The sequence below is a fragment of the Pelobates fuscus genome, chromosome 13, assembly GCF_036172605.1.
Source record: "Pelobates fuscus isolate aPelFus1 chromosome 13, aPelFus1.pri, whole genome shotgun sequence".
NCBI lineage: Eukaryota > Metazoa > Chordata > Amphibia > Anura > Pelobatidae > Pelobates > Pelobates fuscus.
In genome coordinates, this window is record NC_086329.1 from 17,220,485 (window position 1) to 17,242,386 (window position 21,902).

General features: G+C 39.2%; 1 protein-coding gene across 7 annotated transcripts in view; it reads right to left on the bottom strand.

Annotated features, from left to right (window-relative positions):
* The window catches only part of PPP1R13B (protein phosphatase 1 regulatory subunit 13B), an 87,789-nt gene that overhangs the window by 28,020 nt on the left and 37,867 nt on the right, over positions 1-21,902 (bottom strand). For 5 of the 7 annotated variants that reach the window (XM_063439184.1, XM_063439183.1, XM_063439182.1 and 2 more), the window contains exons 5-7: positions 7,063-7,164; positions 1,621-1,795; positions 519-715 (exon numbers count right to left, since the gene is read on the bottom strand). In XM_063439184.1, coding sequence (XP_063295254.1) covers positions 519-715; positions 1,621-1,795; positions 7,063-7,164 — 474 coding nt within the window. Of the gene's footprint in view, positions 1-518; positions 716-1,620; positions 1,796-7,062; positions 7,165-10,062; positions 10,351-14,443; positions 14,564-21,902 lie in introns of those variants that run through there. The other 2 variants (XM_063439187.1, XM_063439188.1) reach the window with 2 other exon arrangements.

The window sequence follows — 21,902 nt, forward strand, 5'->3', positions numbered from 1 at the left end:
CAGAAGCTGTAACTCTGCATGCTGTTTGCCTAAAAAATTTTTTTCAAAAATCACAGTGCTTCCCCATAGGATTGTCTGAGACTGACAAAGAGCCAGCATGATTCAAACACAGCCCTGGCCAATCAGCATCTCCTCATAGAGACAAATTGAATCAATGAATCTCTTTGAGGAAAGTTCAGTGTCTGCATGCAGAGGGAGGAGATACTGAATGTTTGGATGCATTTTAGGCAGCCATGACCCAGGGAGGATCTCTAACAGCCATCTGAGGAGTGGCCAGTGAAGTTATCACTAGGCTGTAATGTAAACACTGCATTTTCATTGAAAAGACCGTGTTTACAGCAAAAAGCCTGAAGGTAATGATTCTACTCACCAGAACAAATTCAAAAAGCTGTAGTTGTTCTGGTGACTATAGTGTCCCTTTAAACCTTACTGCTCTCTATTAACTGCTTCCTATACTACAAGCGAAATCTGAAAATTCTAAGCATAACCATCTGTCCAGCCCATTGTCCGCCCTTTACCTGCAGTTCCTGATACAGCTTTTTCAGCTCCAGAGCAGCAGGTCCAGACATTTGGCCATTGTAGGCCTGAAACCCATTGAGTTTTCCCTTCCGGAGGTCATCCAATTGCTGCGTGAGTTGTTCCACTTTCATCACAGCCGCTTGCAGCTCTTGCTGTTTTTCTTGGAACATCTCACTGATGTGCTCAATTTCTGTAGCTATCAATGGAAAAAAGTGATTAATACTCCATTAGTAAATACTTAATGATTCATCATCTCAGCATCTGCATTTTATGACAACGTACTTATCCAAAGCTATAGTGTACAAACACAGGAACACACGGGAGCACAGAGGTTTCTGTTATTTCCCCAACAGGTAAAACTGTGAGAATTGTTCTAATAACATGTTTAGTGTAATTCGCTGCAATAGTGCATTCCCTTATGACAGGACTAATCCGACATCATTACTGTACTGTAATAAGGCCCGGAGATCACTACTGTACTGTATTAAGGCCCGGAGATCACTACTGTACTGTAATAAGGCCCGGAGATCACTACTGTACTGTAATAAGGCCCGGAGATCACTACTGTACTGTAATAAGGCCCTGAGATCACTACTTTACTGTAATAAAGCCTGGAGATCACTACTGTACTGTAATAAGGCCCGGAGACCACTAGTGCTTCATAGTAAGTAACCATCTAATTCAAAATAAATGACATTTTATCACATTCAGCCACTAGGGTTTCCGATACTAAATAATGGGACGATATCTACTCTAGCAGTCGTCTCAGGCGATGATTAGTCTCTCATCGCTCACATCCGTTTAAGCACCGATGTGCAACACTATTAATTACATTAAAATATCTAGCAGTGAAAAAGGATGTCTCCTATCTAATTATTATTTGAGCATGTTGAGCCACAGGGTGGAAACAGAAAACTCAGTTTGAAATGTATTGCACATTTATCAGCTATCACTGTGTGAGTACAAGTCCCGCAATGTCCTACCAAGAGATTGTTATGGACAGCTTGGGAGATATTACTCTCGTGCCCGTGTGCAACATCAGAACAGGCTCTGTGGGTGACTCTTTGAATGAAAAGTATTGGGATATATAACTAGACCTACACAGATTTCCATTCATGACTTTACTGTAGTCAACCTGGCCTCTCATGGCACGGATCTTCTTCAGCTTGCTCTCTTGGGTCTCCACGCGCTCTTTGAGCTTCTGAAGTTTCTCAGTTTCCGAGACGGTCTGCTGCTGGCGTCGCTCCTGCTGCTTCAGATAGCGCAAGCGCTGCTCCTGCCAAACACAAGCAGAAAATGGATTTGGAACAGGAAAGCCGTTTTCATGATTACTCCATTCAAAACAAGACAGAGGGGCATGTACACACAGGAAAAAAACAATAGCCGTATAAACACTGGGCCCTCACATCTGTGCAGCTTCCGCAGATACTCACTTCCTACAGCCTGCCACACTCTTCCTGATGGGACAAAATGTCTCCCTGATGTCTAATTCTAAGCATCCAAATGTAAACTGTGATAAGCAGCTGTTGCGAGATAATGGACACAAGTTATCCATGATGAGTAGAACGAAGGTTTGCTGAGATAAACTGTTATTTCTGCACACAAATCATGTTGTAACAAAATGACCGGAGGAGTACTCAACGGAAATGATTTTTTGGCAATAGTAGCAGAGTTAGGGAATCTCGCCAAATCTTAATTTTGCCTGAATGTTCCAATTGAGATTCGAATTCCCTATAATTAACTGTTTAGTGAATAAACCCCTAGTTATAATGTGATTCTTGGCAGATACCAGAAATTGATTAAGTTGCATAATATTCCAAGATAATTAATATTATGACTGCCAGGAAAATGAAGCCCACGATTATAAATAGTCTAAGTTCAAGTAATATTTATTTATAAAAAATTAAAAATGAAAAATGAAAAAAATAAATAAATAAATAAAAAAAATCGGAAAATAAATTATTATAATAAGTAATATTACTGCTAGAAAGATGAGACTAGTTTTAATGGAAGACAGCAGGGCGGCTCTAGTCAAACTGATATGGACATGTGCCAGGGCTGTCACAGATAAAATAGGACATGTCTGAACTATATCACAAGCCACTTGCCGGGTGACAAGTAAAGACAATTAGATTATGTACGGAATCCGAGGGACAGGAACAGCACTATCTAACATTCAACAACAAAGCAGTGGCAGACATAAACACAAAATGTACCAGCCATCGCAGAGAGTACACACTGAAAGGTAAAACTAATATTTAAATAAAGTGTTACCCTTTACGGATAACACTGGGGATATAAACCATATATGGGGACAACTTCATATAAAAGGTGATCATCAACTCTCTGAAAATGACTCCACTGTATATAAAAGGAAAGCCTCCCATAACTTGTTTTAAGTCTTGTTTCTGTTAAATGTTTATCAAATATAACTGGGCAGCATGAACAGGGACATGGTACTGCATTTGTACAATATGACTGTTCAGTAGAACAGTGTTAAGGCATAATGAACCAGCTATGTCTTTGGTAAACCTTGAAAGTGACTATTATGTATGTAACAATAACAAATCACATGGCGTTTCTGCGTAAGCATCCAATCTAATGCTTGAGCCTGTAATGCTTGCCAATGAAAAAATAAAGAGTTAAAAAAAAAATATTTATCAAATCTAAATCCAGTTGAGCCCTGGCAAAGCGAGGGCACACATTGCATTGGTAAGCCGGTAAACTGAAGCGTAGGTTCTGTATCTCCTGTGCTCCCTCTTTGACGGACAGATGCAAAGGGCAGAGCTTCTAACAATGATTGACAGGGAGCCGTGATGGATGTGATCTGTTCCAGGTTAGAGCTAAATACGGCTGTATGGATTCCTACATTTAATTTTATTTTCAAGCAATCACTAACACGTATTTGTTAACTATTGGGGGTAAATAAACATTATTAAAATCCTGGGATGTGAGAAAAGCACTACTACTGTGATTTGGCTACAAAAAGCACTATTTCCGATATCATAAGAAGGCAGGGTCTAGGGGCACCTAACTGGGTCATTTTTATGAGCCAATGTGGGTTTGTTAATATTCTATCATTGAATACCGCACACAGTCATCCTGCGCACGTTCCTGACACAAAGTGTGTGTACAGACTGTGACACATTATAAATACACCAGCTTTTAAACAAAAATAAATAACACACTTCAATCTTGTTGTTCTACCCAAACTCCTTAATTTTGCCAACACTAAGCACTGGTTAAAGGAACACTATAGTCACCCAGACCACTTCAGCTCAATGAAGAGGTCTGGGTGCCAGGTCCCTCAGGTTTTAACCCTTCAGATGCAAACATAGCAGTTTCAGAGAAACTGCTATGTTTACGTTTGGGGTTAATCCAACCTGTCTTCCGGGCAGCCACTAGAGGCGCATCTGCAACACTGGATGCGAATTTCGCATCCATCGCGCAGAGCGTTCATAGGAAAGCATTGAAAAATGCTTTCCTATGGACACTTTGAATGCGCGCGGCACTTGCCGTGCATGCGCATTCGGCTCCACTGACGTCGGACGGGGAGGAGAGATTCCCAGCGCCGGATTAAAGTAAGTAACTGAAGGGGATTTAACCCCTTCAGCTCCACGGGAGGGGGACCCTGAGGGTGGGGGCACCCTTAGGGCACTATAGTGTCAGGAAAACCGCTTTTATTCCCTGACACTATAGTGATCCTTTAAATATCCGTTTAATATCAGTTTTCTCTTGCCTTTATCCAGGTATGGTTTGTGTCGATAATTTATGTAACTATATTTTAGGTTTATCCAGGACACGCCGTCTCTGTTCCAGCTACTTACAATATGTTTTAGAACACAGCTATATAAGGCTTCAGAGTAACTCGCAGCATTATAAATCACACTAATAACCTTCACTGTATCTGTTGGAACAGGTCTGTGAACTTTAAGATCTGGTTACTGCTAGTGTCTGCTGTAGCAGGAATAACTGTCCGACTGACCCGTCCAGCTCGTTGGATTTGTTTAGGTTGTTTTGGAAGTGACACCGCATTTCAATAGGCTTAAGGTCGTTTGACATCCCTGTCATCCAGTACTGATAACCTCTTCCGTTGCAGCCACATTTTTCTACATTAGAGTGCTTTGTAGCTTAGTCATGCTGTTTGACTGACGCTTAAAGGGACACTCCACTTCCCAAATACAAAATAAATACAAATCACTGTTTAGTAGATATACCCCAAACGAAAATGTTATGCATTTAAATATGTATTTTTCCATTGGGGATATATCTAAAATCAGCTTGTAAAACATGCAGTTCTCTTGTCTGCTGCCTTTGTAAACCATCCGTTCCTACCCTCACGCAGACTTTCTGTGTCTGACCAATCACAGTCTGCCCAATACAACTCAGTGAGAAGTCTTTGTAAGTCAGGTGCTCTGGGAAATTGCTGCCTCTTGAGGGCAGCTGCATTGAGCCAACGAAACCAGGAAATAACAGGACCTGTTATCTGCTGAAAGACAAGGGGGTGTAACCAGTCATTTATAAAAGTGTCAATTTCTATTGAAATCTGAACTTTTTGCAAAATGAAACAAAGAGGGCATACTCCTCACACAAAGCTTCTCAGCAAGATAAAGTTGTTTAGGGGTCTGGAGTGACACTTTAAAGTTTGTACATCCCAACATTTCAAAGGGACAAAGAGGAACAATTTAATTTAGGGTTGAGGAGTGGGGGTGTGATAGGGGTGGGGCTGTTTCGACAAATGCTAGGTGACTTATTTATGGAACTAAGATATAAAACATAATGTGTCTTATGTACACAAACTTATTTCTAAACAGATTTATTGTAGTTTAAAGACACATTACTGGGAGTATTATTACTGTGGAGCTCTGTTATACACTCAGACACATTACTGGGAGTATTATTGCTGTGGAGCTCTGTTATACACTCAGACACATTACTGGGAGTGTTATTGCTGTGGAGCTCTGTTATACACTCAGACACATTACTGGGAGTATTATTACTGTGGAGCTCTGTTATACATTCAGACACATTACTGGGAGTATTATTGCTGTGGAGCTCTGTTATACACTCAGACACATTACTGGGAGTGTTATTGCTGTGGAGCTCTTTTATACACTCAGACACATTACTGGAAGTATTATTGCTGTGGATCTCTGTTATACACTCAGACACATTACTGGGAGTATTGCTGTGGAGCTCTGTTATACACACATTACTGGGAGTATTATTGCTGCGGAGCTCTGTTATACACTCAGACCCATTACTGGGAGTATTATTGCTGTGGATCTCTGTTATACACTCAGACACATTACTGGGAGTATTATTACTGTGGAGCTCTGTTATACACACACACATTACTGGGAGTATTATTACTGTGGAGCTCTGTTATACACTCAGACACATTACTGGGAGTATTATTGCTGTGGAGCTCTGTTATACACTCACACACATTACTGGGAGTATTATTGCTGTGGAGCTCTGTTATATACTCACACACATTACTGGGAGTATTATTACTGTGGAGCTCTGTTATACATACAGACATATTACTGGGAGTATTATTGCTGTGGAGCTCTGTTATACACTCACACACATTACTGGGAGTATTATTACTGTGGAGCTCTGTTATACACACACACATTACTGGGAGTATTATTACTGTGGAACTCTGTTATACACACACACATTACTGGGAGTATTATTGCTGTGGAGCTCTGTTATACACTCCGACACATTACTGGGAGTATTATTGCTGTGGAGCTCTGTTATACACTCAGACACATTACTGGGAGTATTATTGCTGTGGAGCTCTGTTATACACTCACACACATTACTGGGAGTATTATTGCTGTGGAGCTCTGTTATACACTCGGACACATTACTGGGAGTATTATTACTGTGGAGCTCTGTTATACACTCAGACACACCAATATGGAACTCCTAGAAAAGAGGGATATTAGAATAGAAGAGAGGAACACAAATACAGATTGTCCCAACATCTACAGTTGGGAGGTATGATAGTTTTAGGAAATGAATGGATAACCAGACATTCCTTTGTAGAGTTTGCTGGGACAATCCAAAGTACACAATTAAGTTCTGAATGAAGAAGTATCCTTATATTTGAGAAAGTTTCCTTATTATGACAGATTTAAATGAAGGTCAGATTACAGATAATTCTAAAGCATTCACAAAATGGCTCGACAATTCCCCTATAATCTATAGATCGTGCTAGCGAGATTACCAACAAACGTGTACATTGTTATAATGTTCTGATCCAAATCTCTGCAGTGAGACTAAGAGCGTCTGTAATGGTCACTTGTAATTTACACCGCAGTGGAATACAGGTCCATGGTAATTATTATTTGAGCTATACATTTGCTGTAATCTAGCTAGCAGGACTTACAGATGTTCATGCTTAATGATGTCATTCAGTTTATTTCTCTTTTTTCCTTCTTCTTAAAGCGCTCGAACCATGCAAACAGCAAACATTGACAGCAGCTGTCCCTCACGCTTTGTATACAATTAGAGATGCTGTCTATTTACCTTTGCAACCAGCATCTGTTGTTGATTCTCAATCTGTTGTTGCTGACGGCTGGCCATGTCCTGGAGCTCGGAGAGTGTCAGCTCAACGCGTGGATTTCCTACCTGTGCAGAAACAAGACGGCACATCAAGGTACGAACCAGAGTGTAAAACCACAGACAGAAAGCACAAACAGATGGCATTGATCTGGAAAACGAACAGCACACTCACAGCGGTCATTGTGGGACAGAATTAAAGGGGCTCTACTACAAAACATGAGGGTTATTAGACAATCTAAGCACCAAAACCACTACATTTTAATATATTAGTTCTTTTACTACCAATATAATGTAAGACACTTCTGAGAAACCATTAGATAAAAATTACTTTAGGTACTTCTTCCTTTAGAATTTTAGTTTTTGACGAATGTCTCCAACGCTTTATGAGAAGCATTGAATTAGCGGTGCGTGGCAATTTCTGCGCATGCACCGTAGGTTCACAGAGCTTCTCTGAGAAGCATTTAATTGGACCAGAGATGATAGATCTTGGTGTAGGAGAAGCATCTGCTGCAAGGAGTCTGTCTCAGCTTTGCAGTACAGGTAAGATTAAATGATTTTTAACAATCTATTTTAACAATGGGAGTCCCTGAATCCAAACACCAACATTAAGAATAAATATATAACAAACATAGTCTAAAGTACAGTACAATGACTGCAAAGTTTCAAACAAATGACACTTAACTTATATCTTCTTAAATGTTTACTCTTTGCCTTTGGTCAAGAGCCCCTTTCTCTTTCAAATCACACCCTACTTCATTAATGTAACCAGTTTTATCAGACACTGTCCTGTGATGACAAAGTGGGTACATGCAGCAATCACCAGGATTAACGGACCATACTCTGGTCATAATGAAAATATAAACTAGCCCTTCTCCACAAATGTTTCTTTTGGATAGGAAGTGGCTGAGCTCACTCAGCCAATCCGGGTTGTCCTGTAACTTTCTATGGGAAAGGTTCTGAGCATACACTGCATGCAAGCCTGTGCAGAAATGTCCCCTTTACTTGACTGAGTGGCTGACTGTGTATATGCAGAAGAGCAGCAAGCATTTGTTTCCAAAATAGATGAACAAGAACCGCTCATTTCTAAGTGAATTAAAAGCACCTAACAATTCACTGCACACACACTTCTACTAAGCAACGAATCAGAATAGATTTTAGAGCAATAGTATACTAGAGGGAGATCTCACCACTAGAATGTGGGCAATTTCAAGGCCAAACCAAGCTTTAAGAGGATTTTTTTTTTTAATGATATAAAATATTTTAAAAAATGACATGCATCTGAAAAAAAGTGTTCCCCCCCTTTCCCTAAGACACTAAAGCGTGCATTCCTGATGTCTAATGTGTCTCTTTAACAAAACTAAAAAATAATAAAAACACACACACACACGTTTTTGGCACCATGAAGATGATCCATTTGACACCAGCATTCAAAAACCACTGCCGTGAGTTTTTGTTATGGCAACATACCCAGAAACTAGTTTACAGTAAGTGAAATTAAGAACAGTTTAGCTCTCGGTTAGTAACAATAATATATATATATATATATATATATATGCTCTAAGTGTTATTGCACCAGAGATTAGCGCCAGTTTAAACTTGTCAAGTTAAACATCACTGCGTAGACTGAAAGAAAATGTATAATTATACACAGCAGAGCCTGATTAATCCCAGGAGCGAAAGACTAAAACCCTAATGTTGGTTTTAAAATGAATATTTTATGCACTGCAATTTCCTTGTATCACATCGACCCATCCTTATTGCACTATCCTGCAACAAAAACCTTTAGTTAAACCTTTAGTTGTGACTTATTTCATTTTTAGTTATAAAAAAGTCACACCCACCCACGTGATCCTATTCTCTGGTTCCTAAACTGTAAACATTTTGAACATAGAGATACACCTAACCGTTCATAATAAACTATTAACACAAACCGCACCAAAAATAAAAAAAGTTGTAAAAAAAAAAATGATTATATAAATTTTTTAAAAAGAAAGATTTTACCGTAGTGATGCTTAGTAACGTAAGAGTTTGCGTATGGCACCTAAAATATAAAATAAATGAAGAAATGTCCACGCCGATAAGGAAACATCTAAGTGTAATTCCCCATGGATTAATTATCGTAACACACAGTTCAGAGGAATTTTAATAAACTCGCCAAAGAAAATAGCTAATGAGCTAAAATTAAAACGAACTTCCTTGATACTACCACGTTTGGTATGAAGTTATTTAACATTTTCCGAGCCCAATATCAACGTCAAACCTCACCAGCCATAAACGGAACTTCTAAAGTCATTGTTCATTAAAGTTACATATTCTTACATTTTGATTATTTACATTAAACAAAAAAATAAATAAATAAAGGTAAAACATATTGGAGAACAAAAATAAAATAAAGTAAAATTCAGATGATTTTATCCCTGCCAATATTTTCAATACAGCTTTACACTCATTCAGCTTTCAAACTGATCACGGATTCCGAGAGACAGTGGAAAAGGACAGATCTTCAGATTAACAAGAGACCGGCAAATTGTGAAATGGTTACATCCATCTGGCTGAGCAAGATAGGAGTTTATTCACAAGCAGCTCAAGCTATTGCACTGCCTGGTGTACGGACATTCCACGCGCTTGTTTTCAGCTCATTTACTAATAAGCAATTTCTCATGTGAAGGCAGGCACATCATGCGGCCCCCACCCCGAAAAAACAAACAAAACAACTCGAATTTAAGAAGTTACTAGACTGTAAGCTCGTTTGATCAGGGTCCTCTTCTGCCTATTGTTCCGGTAACATTTTGTAATTTTCTCATTTATGGTTACATTTCCCCCTTTTTATAATATTGTAAAGCGCTGCGGAATACGTTGGTGCCTGTAATAATAATAAATCAAAAAAAAAAAAAGCACACACTATAAATGTAAGCAGTAAGCAGTATATTAATAACCAGCGAGGGGAAATTAAATAATCCGAACCTGTAACTTGATTTGCTCCGTTTTCCTTCGCACCCACATTGTTAACGGAGGTAGGAAAAGGGAGAGGAGGGAAAAAAATGTAAATAAAAAAAGTAGAAAAAGTGGAAAAAGTGGAAAATCTTCCAGATAATCCCCAGTAACGTGCTTGAAGCAGCAGTATTTTGGCCGCTGGTACCCGGGTGTATCATTCAATAAGCAGGCACTGAGCTGCGGAGTTTACACAAGGCAGACGAGCAAGCAGCAGGGCACATAGTATATGGCACAGAACATGCCAACAGGAACAATAACAATATCTCATCTGTGAAGGGATCCGCCAACCTCTGCTATAATCCCACACATTCCAGCTGTTTAATATCAGTCTATAGGAACTAGTAACCTCCCTCTTCAAAACACAAGAAATGGGCTGCAATCCAAGATCCACTCTGGAAAGCAGCATTGTACAGAAACGGCATATTTAAAAGGCACTGCTACCTCGAAATGGACAGACGGGGGTAGGGAATACATGGCACCTGTGTGATTAGTTGGAATTGGCATGGATTATGCATCATAAAATGGTAAGTATTGATTATTGTGCCATCCATAAGGATCTAGGAGCCATCGCTACCAGTCTAAAGTGTTCAGTCAACTCTAAAAGAGAACACCCAAAGCTACAGACGTTCACCTTTAAGATAATAATGCATTGTATTATTTTTACTCGGGTTTATCAGTTATAGTAATAATAATATAATAATAATCATGTGATTTAACACACCACTACTCACAGACACACCCACACAACTAGTGAGACACACCCACTTCGCAATACACACACATAACTACTTACAGACACACCCAATTTCGCAATACACACACACACACACACACACACACAACTACTCACAGACACACCCACTTCGCAATACACACACACACAACTACTCACAGACACACCCACTTCGCAATACACATGCACAAACACCTACTCACAGACACACCCACACAACTAGTGAGACACACCCACTTCGCAATACACACACATAACTACTTACAGACACACCTAATTTCACAATACACACACACACAACTACTCACAGACACACCCACTTCGCAATACACACACAACTACTCACAGACACACCCACTTCGCAATACACATGCACAGATACTCACTCATAGAGGCATACGCAGACACTTATTTCTTGAGAGTTTTGGACCTGAATCTGATGATACCCTACAGGCCAGCCTTAGTTATGGACAATGTGTAGGGTAGGTTACAGTCTACTACAATATACGTGATTTTTGTATTTATTTATAGGTTGTTGTTTTAATCCCATAATCTCACTTATTTGCCCTATCCCTCAAACCAGCAGTGTTTTTTCTCTCTAGTAACATGTGTATGAAACAGTTGTATTTTCTTGAGAGGCTGTGCAGCATTGGGTTCCAGAAGTTGCAATTGATCAATACAGAAACCCAACAGCGGAGACATTATACATTAACATTACACATTAGATACGAAGATACTAAATGTGCACTAATTGTACTAAGGCACAGAAGAAGAAAAAAAAAAAAAAATTATATATATATATATATATATATATATATATATATATATATATATATATATATATATATATATATATATATATATATATATATATATATATATATATATATATATATATATATATATATATATAAGCTCTTTATCGGGATTTTGTTTCTCTGTAAAATAGAATTAAAAATCCATTCCATTTGTATAGGCTTGCTATTGTAATAACAGAACGATGCCTATACATTATACCATTTCATGCTTTTCTATCTCATCCCCCATACAGGAGGGCACCCATTGCTTGTGCTGGATGGGAACTCTCTGAAGCTGGGTCTGAGATTTAGGGAGGGTTGCAGCTAAGGAATAGGAATGCAAAATTCAGCACTTTTCTCCTAAAACAGCCAGAGGTGGGCTGTATCTGGGTGTGGGATACAAGATCCCTAGACAGCCTGATGTCCAGGTCACATCGTCCAAATCTATTGTCACAGCGTTGCCAACACGGTGCACTGTCCCACCACACACACTCTCGCTCTCTGTCTCTCTCATTGAAAAGAATGATAACTGAATCTAAATCTAATTGAATCCAATATTTCTTAATTTTTTTTATTTTAGACAACACAAAGGTAATAATGTCCAACAGGTATAAATTTAGAATAATTATTTACATACAAACAATAAATAAATACAGCAACAGTCATAACCACAATACGTCTAGCCCTAATACATTACAAACAATATTGGAGGAAAGACAAGTGAGAATTCAAATTTAAGGCCAGAGCAGCCGAACTGAAAGCTTAGAGAACTTTTCAAGTTGCGCTTGTTTGGCCTGGAATATGAAACTCACTTTTAATTCAATTAGAATTATCACTTCAGTGAATAGCCCTGTAAAACTGGAGATTGTTCGTATTTAACTTCACGGTTTCTAGCACTTTGTACAAACAGGTGAGGTATGTCCTGGCAGCACACATGTGCCAAGCAAGAAGTGGGGTAGAACAAAAACAGTCCGGGATAGTAAGACTGGGGGCACATGTAAACTATCCCTCTGGATCCCAGAGTTTTTATTCTTTTCGTACAGATCTAATAATATTCTGTGCAGTCGTTAACCATTACCTCCATGTGTAAAGAACCCCGGATCATGCAAACAGCACCAAAAATGGATTTAAAATGTCAGACTACAACCACTGACGAGCACAGCTTGTTGATACAGCAGATACGGAGCACAGGCAATACTGGATTAACTGGATATTATTGGACTCCTAATCTCCTAATGGACTTCTCACCATACACAGCTCATTAAGAGTAGTCTAAAGATTGGATGCACCACTCTGTGAATGGATCCACACTCCCCCTTTAAATTGTAAGCTCTGGAAAGCAGGCTTCAGGACGCGTCTGTTGCACCGTTAGAAAATTAAAGCCCTGCACTTCCATATTAATGAAACCCTTTCTCGTCGGTGTCACTGAAAGAATACTTCAAGAGCTTAGAGAGATCACAAACTATTTATACGGAGCAAACAGCAGACCAAAAAGCTTTCAAAAAAAGAAGCAATCCAGTTTGATACGGTTTTGGATATACCCAGGTTACATTTGTGCCACTGGCTAAGCATCATGGAAAATGTAGCGATATACAAATACCTGCAGCTCTAAGGTTATCCTAAGGGTTCCATACATTATCTGATTTCTAGTACAAATATTTCAACTTGCAGAATTAAAATTCATCTACATATAGACAAGAAAAAATATCTTAAAGAAATCTGCTTAGTATTCCACTTTAATGTAAATGTTGGACATTGTAAACAGCTAGGCTGCCTGCACAAATATGTTATTGAAGCCTGTGGCATGATTACCATGTATTGACAGGGTTTGTTTGGCAGACAGAAAATTACAGGATGTTTTTAGAGTGTTTTGCTCAAACTTGCTGGAAGTGCCGATTTAACTCAACGAGAGTGAAAGAGATATACAAACGGATTATAAAAGAAGGCATTGGAGCAGAGTATAGACGAACGCATACAATGTTACAGAAACCACACACAGCACAATCACAATGACAAGAGAAAAAAACAGACATGTTATCATTGACTACAGGTAAACGTGGTACAATTGAGAAAGCACCATCTCTATTTCACACGATCGTACAGAAATATTTACACACAAGGTTTAAAAATGAAAAATTACATTGCTTTGAAATAAGAAATAACTTACTGCAAGAAATTAGTCAATTAACGGAATCTGAATAACAGTGCAGCTCATCAACGTATCCCAAACAATTAATGAATCTATCAACTCAAACTATTAAACAGTAACAATTCTAATGCAATCCCGAAGAATACATCCCATAAGAGTCCTTTAAAAACGTGAAATATTACTGCCATGTGCCCAGCTCACCAAATCCCAGCTTTGCGGAGTAAAAGTTCAGATCAGGAGTTTTTATAGTGTAATAGTCCTACGTTATACCAATACCACATTCCTCAAAATTGACACCCATGGTCAATATACTGCCGACCCCAAACTACCCTTCCCAAAACCTGAAGATAATTTTTTGAGGTTTTTATTTGTGTTACATGGGACTGCTCATATACATGTGATTTATTAATCTACCCTACTCCGTGATTACCGTACTTGTAAAATCTATAATAAACAGAGGAAGTGGGTGCATATTAAAAAACGCTTCTTAAAAGGATTAGATCCGGTCTGGGTCAGCAAGTGGCAGAGATGATGGTTTAATAATTCCAGGCAATGGAACGCAGTTGGCAGAATGTGGATCCGTCAGTTAAAGGATTAGACACAATGAAAAGTCACCCAGTAAAAGTAAATACAATACATACCGGTATATCTAATATTGAAAAGTCTTGTTACCTTGCTCACACGTTCCCATGTGACTGTAAACGAGCTCACTTTGATCTTGCTAAAGTCGCCGTCAGATATAAACTCCTGAACCGTTTCCAAGTGTGTCAGCTCCATATTGATACTTTATACCAATCTTTGCCAGAGGTTTTAAGGTCATGTGGGACCAAGAGACGTAAAGGACGCTTGGAACTAAAAGAATGCCAAAGCACTATGCCAACGTGCTGCAAAGAAGCGATGCTTCCTCTCTGGGGAAACCGAAGTTCCTACTTTTTGGGTTGTTGTGCTGCTCTATGATTTATCAATATGAATAGGGTCCCTGTGCATAGATAAGCAATCAGCGGATAGACTAGTGGATTTTGCCAAGAGTCAGACACCTAATCAAGGCAAGATCAGGCCAGCTGTCAGCCCCAATTAGCATGATGCCCTGCACTTTCAATACTCACAGCAGGAGGCTGAATGCACCCGCTACCTCCCCCTCCCCCAACACACACTAACACTAGGACAGTGATGGCTAAACTAAGCACTGCAGGGGGCTACAATCCCCATGATGCTCAGACAGGCTTTAGGGTGGCTGAGCATCATGGAAACGGTGGCTCATGTACGCACCAAAAGCCAGCCATCACTGTGCCAGGCTGTAATCACACAAAAACACTCCATTTTACATTAAATCTGCATTTCCTTAGGCAGTCCACACAACAATTAATTCAACATATTAAAATATGCCACAAGGAAATGCTGGAAATGCTAACTGCATCTAATTATTAACATGAATAAATTAATGTTCTGGGCATTTAATAGTTTGCATAAAACATTTTCTATACACAAACTCTAGAGACGATACACATACACACTACAATATGTTCTGCGATATAGCCCCACCCCCTGGCTTCTGACATCATATGAGGAAACGACGCTTCGGTTGACTGTCCAAATATTTTCTACAGCATGTGACAACATATGACCCCACACATGACTTGCTCAAGCAGAGGGAGTTAGAGAAGCGATATTTAGGGTTTTAGAGGCTTGAGAAATCCTCTATATTGAGCCCAAAGATTGCCGTTTTAACCGTGTGGAAATAAAAATTCAATGATCCGCTCTCCCATCTTTCTTATAACCGTGGAATCAAACCACTCTGACCAAAGGGCGCCAGGTTTAACGGGTTAAAGGGAGTGCCATTTCAAATGTGAGGTTTGCATTTATTTTGGAAAAGGTTTTAAAAAAGACTAGTAAATGCAGAGAGTATAATGTATCCATACTACACACTATATACATTGACAAACAAGAGTAAATAGGATTTTTTAATAGTGAGAACATTTACTGAAACTGAGGTCGGTACGGTAACAACATTCGGAAAATTACACCAGTTTCCAGACTAGCCTGGTCTGTGATGTTCTCGACAATTATGGAGAGCTTTAAACACTAATCTGTACATCTTGCCCGCTTGCTTCTGTATGTCATCCTCAAAGAAGCTGCTATATATCAGGTACAACGCCCCTTGGCTCTACTAGACTGCTATGTTTAGACTATATGGAACACACGGACAATATCATTCATGGATAGCAATGTTTCCGGGAATTACTACTTCAAGATCTGACAGTTATGTTAGTGTGTAGGTGATGTTTATCTTGATATTTTATCATTATTTAAAAACACACTGTGACAGAAATAAAATAAAAATCCACAAAGAACATGTCAGCAGCCAATCAGAAGCGTCAATTTCTGGCGAAAAAGCCCATCGTTCTATGGGACAGAAACAGAGCAAATGGATCTCTGAATGCAGACAACGCTGTGAGTAGATTGTGCCCAAGAAAAAGAAAAGCTCCAAGCACCATAACCACTATAGACTCCTTGGCCAATGTAGTGGAAGCAGGGTGCAGTGCCCGGGGACCCCAGGTAAGATGTCAAACTGTTTTTAAACAGTTTGACTCCTTCCAATAGGAGGTGCCAGGGCAACACATAGCACCATAACCATTACATTGCCCTGTTAAAAAAAAATATAGGCAGGTTCTATAGTATTATACACTGGTGCATTTGGCATATTTCATGGTATTATATGCCAGTACATTAAACGTTTAAAGGAACAGTCTAGAGTCAGGAACAAAAACATGTATTCCTGACCCTAAAGTATTAAAAACATAGGAAAGCATTGGAATGGCTGAGATTGTCAATTCTTATGATCTCAGCCAAGGAAGCAGGCCAGGAGCGGAGCCAAACGCCATCCTGGCTAATCAGCATCTCCTCATAGAGATACATTGAGTCAATGCATCTCTGAGGGAAGTTCAGTGTCTCCATGTAAAGGATGGAGACACTGAATGTCAGTGCTGTACTGCCCCAAATGGGAGGTATGTAACTGGGACAGGTGGGGGTGTACTAGCGACGCCACTTTTTAAGAAATAATTGCAACTAGTGGCAGAAAATAGAATCGAACCGAGATGGCATACATTACAGATTGCACGCGGTCATTATTTTATCAGCCACTTCATTTATCACACATCAGTTTACTGAACACAAAGTGATTTACATTTTTTTTTAGCTGCAGATTTTAAACAGTGTGCGCTGTATCATATTATTGCAGAACTTCAACATAATCAAAGACTACGCTTTTAAGAAGTCAAAACATATTTTCAATTGCACTGTATTACAGTATTCTCATTTAACAAGGGCTACTAAACAGAGAAATTTTGATGTTTCAGGATTCCATCCGGCATTCCTGTAGCCACCCTTCACCGTGACCTGCTGTACTAAAATCAATGTACGATCGCACACTGATTTTAATGTCGATACACAAAATCTCATTGAACAAACTGCAAGCTGTGGACAGAGATCCTCCATTTCGAAGCTCGTCAGCGCAATGCTGGTTTTGGTTCGAAGAAGGAAACCTCTGACATCTACAAGATAAGGATGGTTAATTTCTGGTGAGATCAAAAGTAACAAACGCCCCACTGATTTACACCGATTCCTAAATAGGTTGCTGTACGTTTTGTTTTCACAATTAACCTCATGACTTGCATTAGTGAATACAGTTTTGTGAACTGGGCTGCGTGCAGCGATCACAGAGCCACGGACCATATGTTACGATGCAACTCCTGCAGAGAGGAAACCTCCTTCTCAATGAACTATGAGACCTGCGGACGCTGCAAGCACAAATTCGATGAAACGGACAATATAAAGGTGGAAGTGAGATTGCCAATACACAAACTGAATATCCCATAAACACGCAGATTTGGATACAGCACTACGGCCAACAGGAATACGGAGGACATGTTAGTAACTCACAAAGTACCTGTATTGGCTATATCATGGCAATGCAGATGTTTGTTAACTACATTACTTGGTATGATGTTCAGCGATGATCTATTGTTACAGAAAGCTCATTTAAACATTCACTGCTTTGCACTGGACCACATTCCCTCATTAAGAACAGTATCAGGTTTTAAAATTGGAAGTCCTATCATGCTCGCCACTGCAAGTCATTCTCACGAGGGGTGAATTTATATTATTTCTATACACCAGGGCTACATTTTCACTCGCCAATGGCAAGTGGAAAATTTGGGACCTGCATTATATCACCCCACTTCCAGGGAGAAATTAATTCCTGGCATTTTCTCCTTAATAATCTTCCCAAGCTCATTTACACCCAATTTTTTTCTTTTCAGAACCAGAGATCACCCAGGTTTATATACGATTTAAATTATAAGAAAACTTTAATCATCACTGCAATGCACATACACACACACACACAAATCTATATATTTATATACACATACACACACACACACACACACACACACAGGCTTTATGGGGGGATGTGGAGAAAGAGGAAGATTTTCTTTCAACTAAAACTTTATTAAAACCAGAGTTGTTAATGTAACGTCTTGCCTGCTGCTCTTTGATCATGTTTATTCACAGCGTTTAGTGGACAACTGCACGGTGGCCCTGGAGTCCTGCACAATATCAGCATGTTTACAGTACCCAGCGCCAGTCTAACTAAATTATAAGGCTGGGAACTCAATCTATTCTCTAACCAAACAATTGCAGAATTCTAGAAACCAAACCCTCAAAAACAGTTTTACAGTGAGTCAGGAACAGGGCAAAACAAAACATTTGTTAAGCGGGCACCACAAGGTGAGCCCTTCTAGCACATAAACACTGGCCCGATCTAACTACAAACAATTACAGCGAGAAAATGGCAGCCAACTCCAGCAGAGATTACGAGAGCACAGGATTATGCTTAGTAGTTCGTCAGCTGCAAAAACAAACCAGAACAATAACAGGCAAATATATTCATATTATGCAGTGGAAAACAGACATTAAAGGCACCACAGCAACAACTAGTGCTCTCGCTTAGGTTAGGGATGAAGCAGATTAGAAAACATTGATCAAGCGATATCCCAGCATCCACTGTGACATCATAGGCAAGTTATTATTTTCAAATCAAATATATTAACTGTATAGATAAAAAGCTAAGTTACATTGCCTATAGAGCCAAGCTCATGCAATAATGTTCATTAAGTTAACACTTTTCAGGGAAAATCTAAAATGTTTTCTTGTTAAATAATAGTATTTTTCTGAAATATTTTCCCCCTACTTGAGCTCAATAGATCAGTCACTTTCTCAATTATAAAACAGACATGCCTGGTGCCAATACAATATCAGCAGGTAATCAATTACTGAAACTGTTTCATTATGGGTACTTATCTGTCCAGAGATTGATTAGTGGCCTATTCAATGCCATATGCATTAATGCAGGTCAGATCAGGATATTAAATGCCAGATGATCAATAGCCTGTCCATATTAGCAGAAAACACCATTTTACACGGAGAGGAAAATGGCGACGGATGACTTGTATTACGGAAACATACAGAGAGATTGAGAAAACAAGCCCATTCACTCAATATTAAACCTGAATTGCTACCTCCATTGTGTCTGTTACGATCTTTCATCCATTCCCTTAACTGGAAACCGTTCTCTGGGCAATCTAAACAGTACGTACTACTCTAAAGGCCATTAATGGGGGCAGGATGTCAGACTATATAAAACAACGAAAATCGATATTGATAATGACATTCCATGACACATACCTCCCAACATTTCCAAAGGACAAAGAGTGACACGTTAATTTTAGGGGTGTGACTGGAGGAGGGAGGGGGGGGACAGCTGTTTTGAGACATTTTAGGTGACTTCATAATAATAATAATTTATGCAACTAAAATGCAATTAGAAAAACAAGAACAATGCCCCTTATATTCACAGACTGATTTCTAAAGGCATTTATTGTGGTTTAAAGACCCATTACTGTGCTGTGGGACTCTGTTATACACTCAGACACACCAACAATATAGAGCTCCTGGAAAAGACAGACTTTGGGATAGAAAGGGAAGACAGAGATTTGGCCTGAAAAATAAAGCATAGCTACTCAAATTTTTTTTTATTTATTTATTTTTTTTTTTACTCTCACTGTGCCATGGAACAGTACCCTACTTATAGTTTATTATTTGATATGCGAAGGATTATCAGCACATACATAACATGAGGCTTGTAATGATTTTTAAAGGGGTTTAAAAAAAAAAAAAAAGTATTTCACAAAACGTAAACCCTCAAAAATGTAATTCTATTCATTGTTGTAGACACAAAAGTCAGTCCTCAACAACTTCCCTTCTGAGGACTGAGAATGAAATGTCTGATTAGACCTTACAGGTGGACTTTTTTTCTACTTCAAATTTTGGACCCAAATCCTTCTGTCCCTCTTTTCTCTCCTAATGTCCCTCTTTTAGGAGCTCCATATTGTTGGTGTGTGTGAGTTTATAACAGAGCTCCACAGCAATAATACTCCCAGTAATGTGTCTGAGTGTATAACAGAGCTCCCCAGCAATAATACTCCCAGTAATGTGTCTCAGTGTATAACAGAGCTCCCCAGCAATAATACTCCCAGTAATGTGTCTCAGTGTATAACAGAGCTCCACAGCAATAATACTCCCAGTAATGTGTCTCAGTGTATAACAGAGCTCCCCAGCAATAATACTCCCAGTAATGTGTCTCAGTGTATAACAGAGCTCCCCAGCAATAATACTCCCAGTAATGTGTCTCAGTGTATAACAGAGCTCCACAGTAATAATACTCCCAGTAATGTGTCTGACTGTATAACAGAACTCCACAGCATTAATACTCCCAGTAATGTGTCTGAGTGTATAACAGAGCCCCACTGCAATAATACTCCCAGTAATGTGTCTGAGTGTATAACAGAGCTCCACTGCAATAATACTCCCAGTAATGTGTCTGAGTGTATAACAGAGCTCCACAGCAATAATACTCCCAGTAATGTGTCTGAGTGTATAACAGAGCTCCACAGCAATAATACTCCCAGTAATGTGTCTGAGTATATAACAGAGCTCCAGAGCAATAATACTCCCAGTAATGTGTCTGAATGTATAATGGAGCTCCACAGCAATAATACTCCTAGTAATGTGTCTGAGTGTATAACAGAGCCCCACAGCAATAATACTCCCAGTAATGTGTCTGAATGTATAATGGAGCTCCACAGCAATAATACGCCCAGTAATGTGTCTGAATGTATAACAGAGCCCCACAGCAATAATACTCCCAGTAATGTGTCTGAATGTATAATGGAGCTCCACAGCAATAATACGCCCAGTAATGTGTCTGAATGTATAACAGAGCCCCACAGCAATAATACTCCTAGTAATGTGTGAGTGTATAACAGAGCTCCACAGCAATAATACTCCCAGTAATGTGTCTGAGTGTATAACAGAGCTCCAAAGCAATAATACTCCCAGTAATGTGTCTGTGTATAACAGAGCTCCAAAGCAATAATACTCCCAGTAATGTATCTGAGTGTATAACAGAGCTCCACAGAAATAATACTTCCAGTAATGTGTCTGAGTGTATAACAGAGCTCCACAGCAATAATACTCCCAGTAATGTGTCTGAGTGTATAACAGAGCTCCACAGTAATAATACTCCCAGTAATGTGTCTGAGTGTATAACAGAGCTCCACAGCAATAATACTCCCAGTAATGTGTCTGAGTGTATAACAGAGCTCCCCAGCATTAATACTCCCAGTAATGTGTCTGAGTGTATAACAGAGGTCCACAGCAATAATACTCCCAGTAATGTGTCTGAGTGTATAACAGAGCTCCAAAGCAATAATACTCCCAGTAATGTATCTGAGTGTATAACAGAGCTCCACAGAAATAATACTTCCAGTAATGTGTCTGAGTGTATAACAGAGCTCCACAGCAATAATACTTCCAGTAATGTGTGTGAGTGTATAACAGAGATCCACAGCAATAATACTCCCAGTAATGGGTCTGAGTGTATAACAGAGCTCTGCAGCAATAATACTCCCAGTAATGTGTCTGAGTGTATAACAGAGCTCCAAAGCAATAATACTCCCAGTAATGTGTCTGAGTGTATAACAGAGCTCCACAGAAATAATACTCCCAGTAA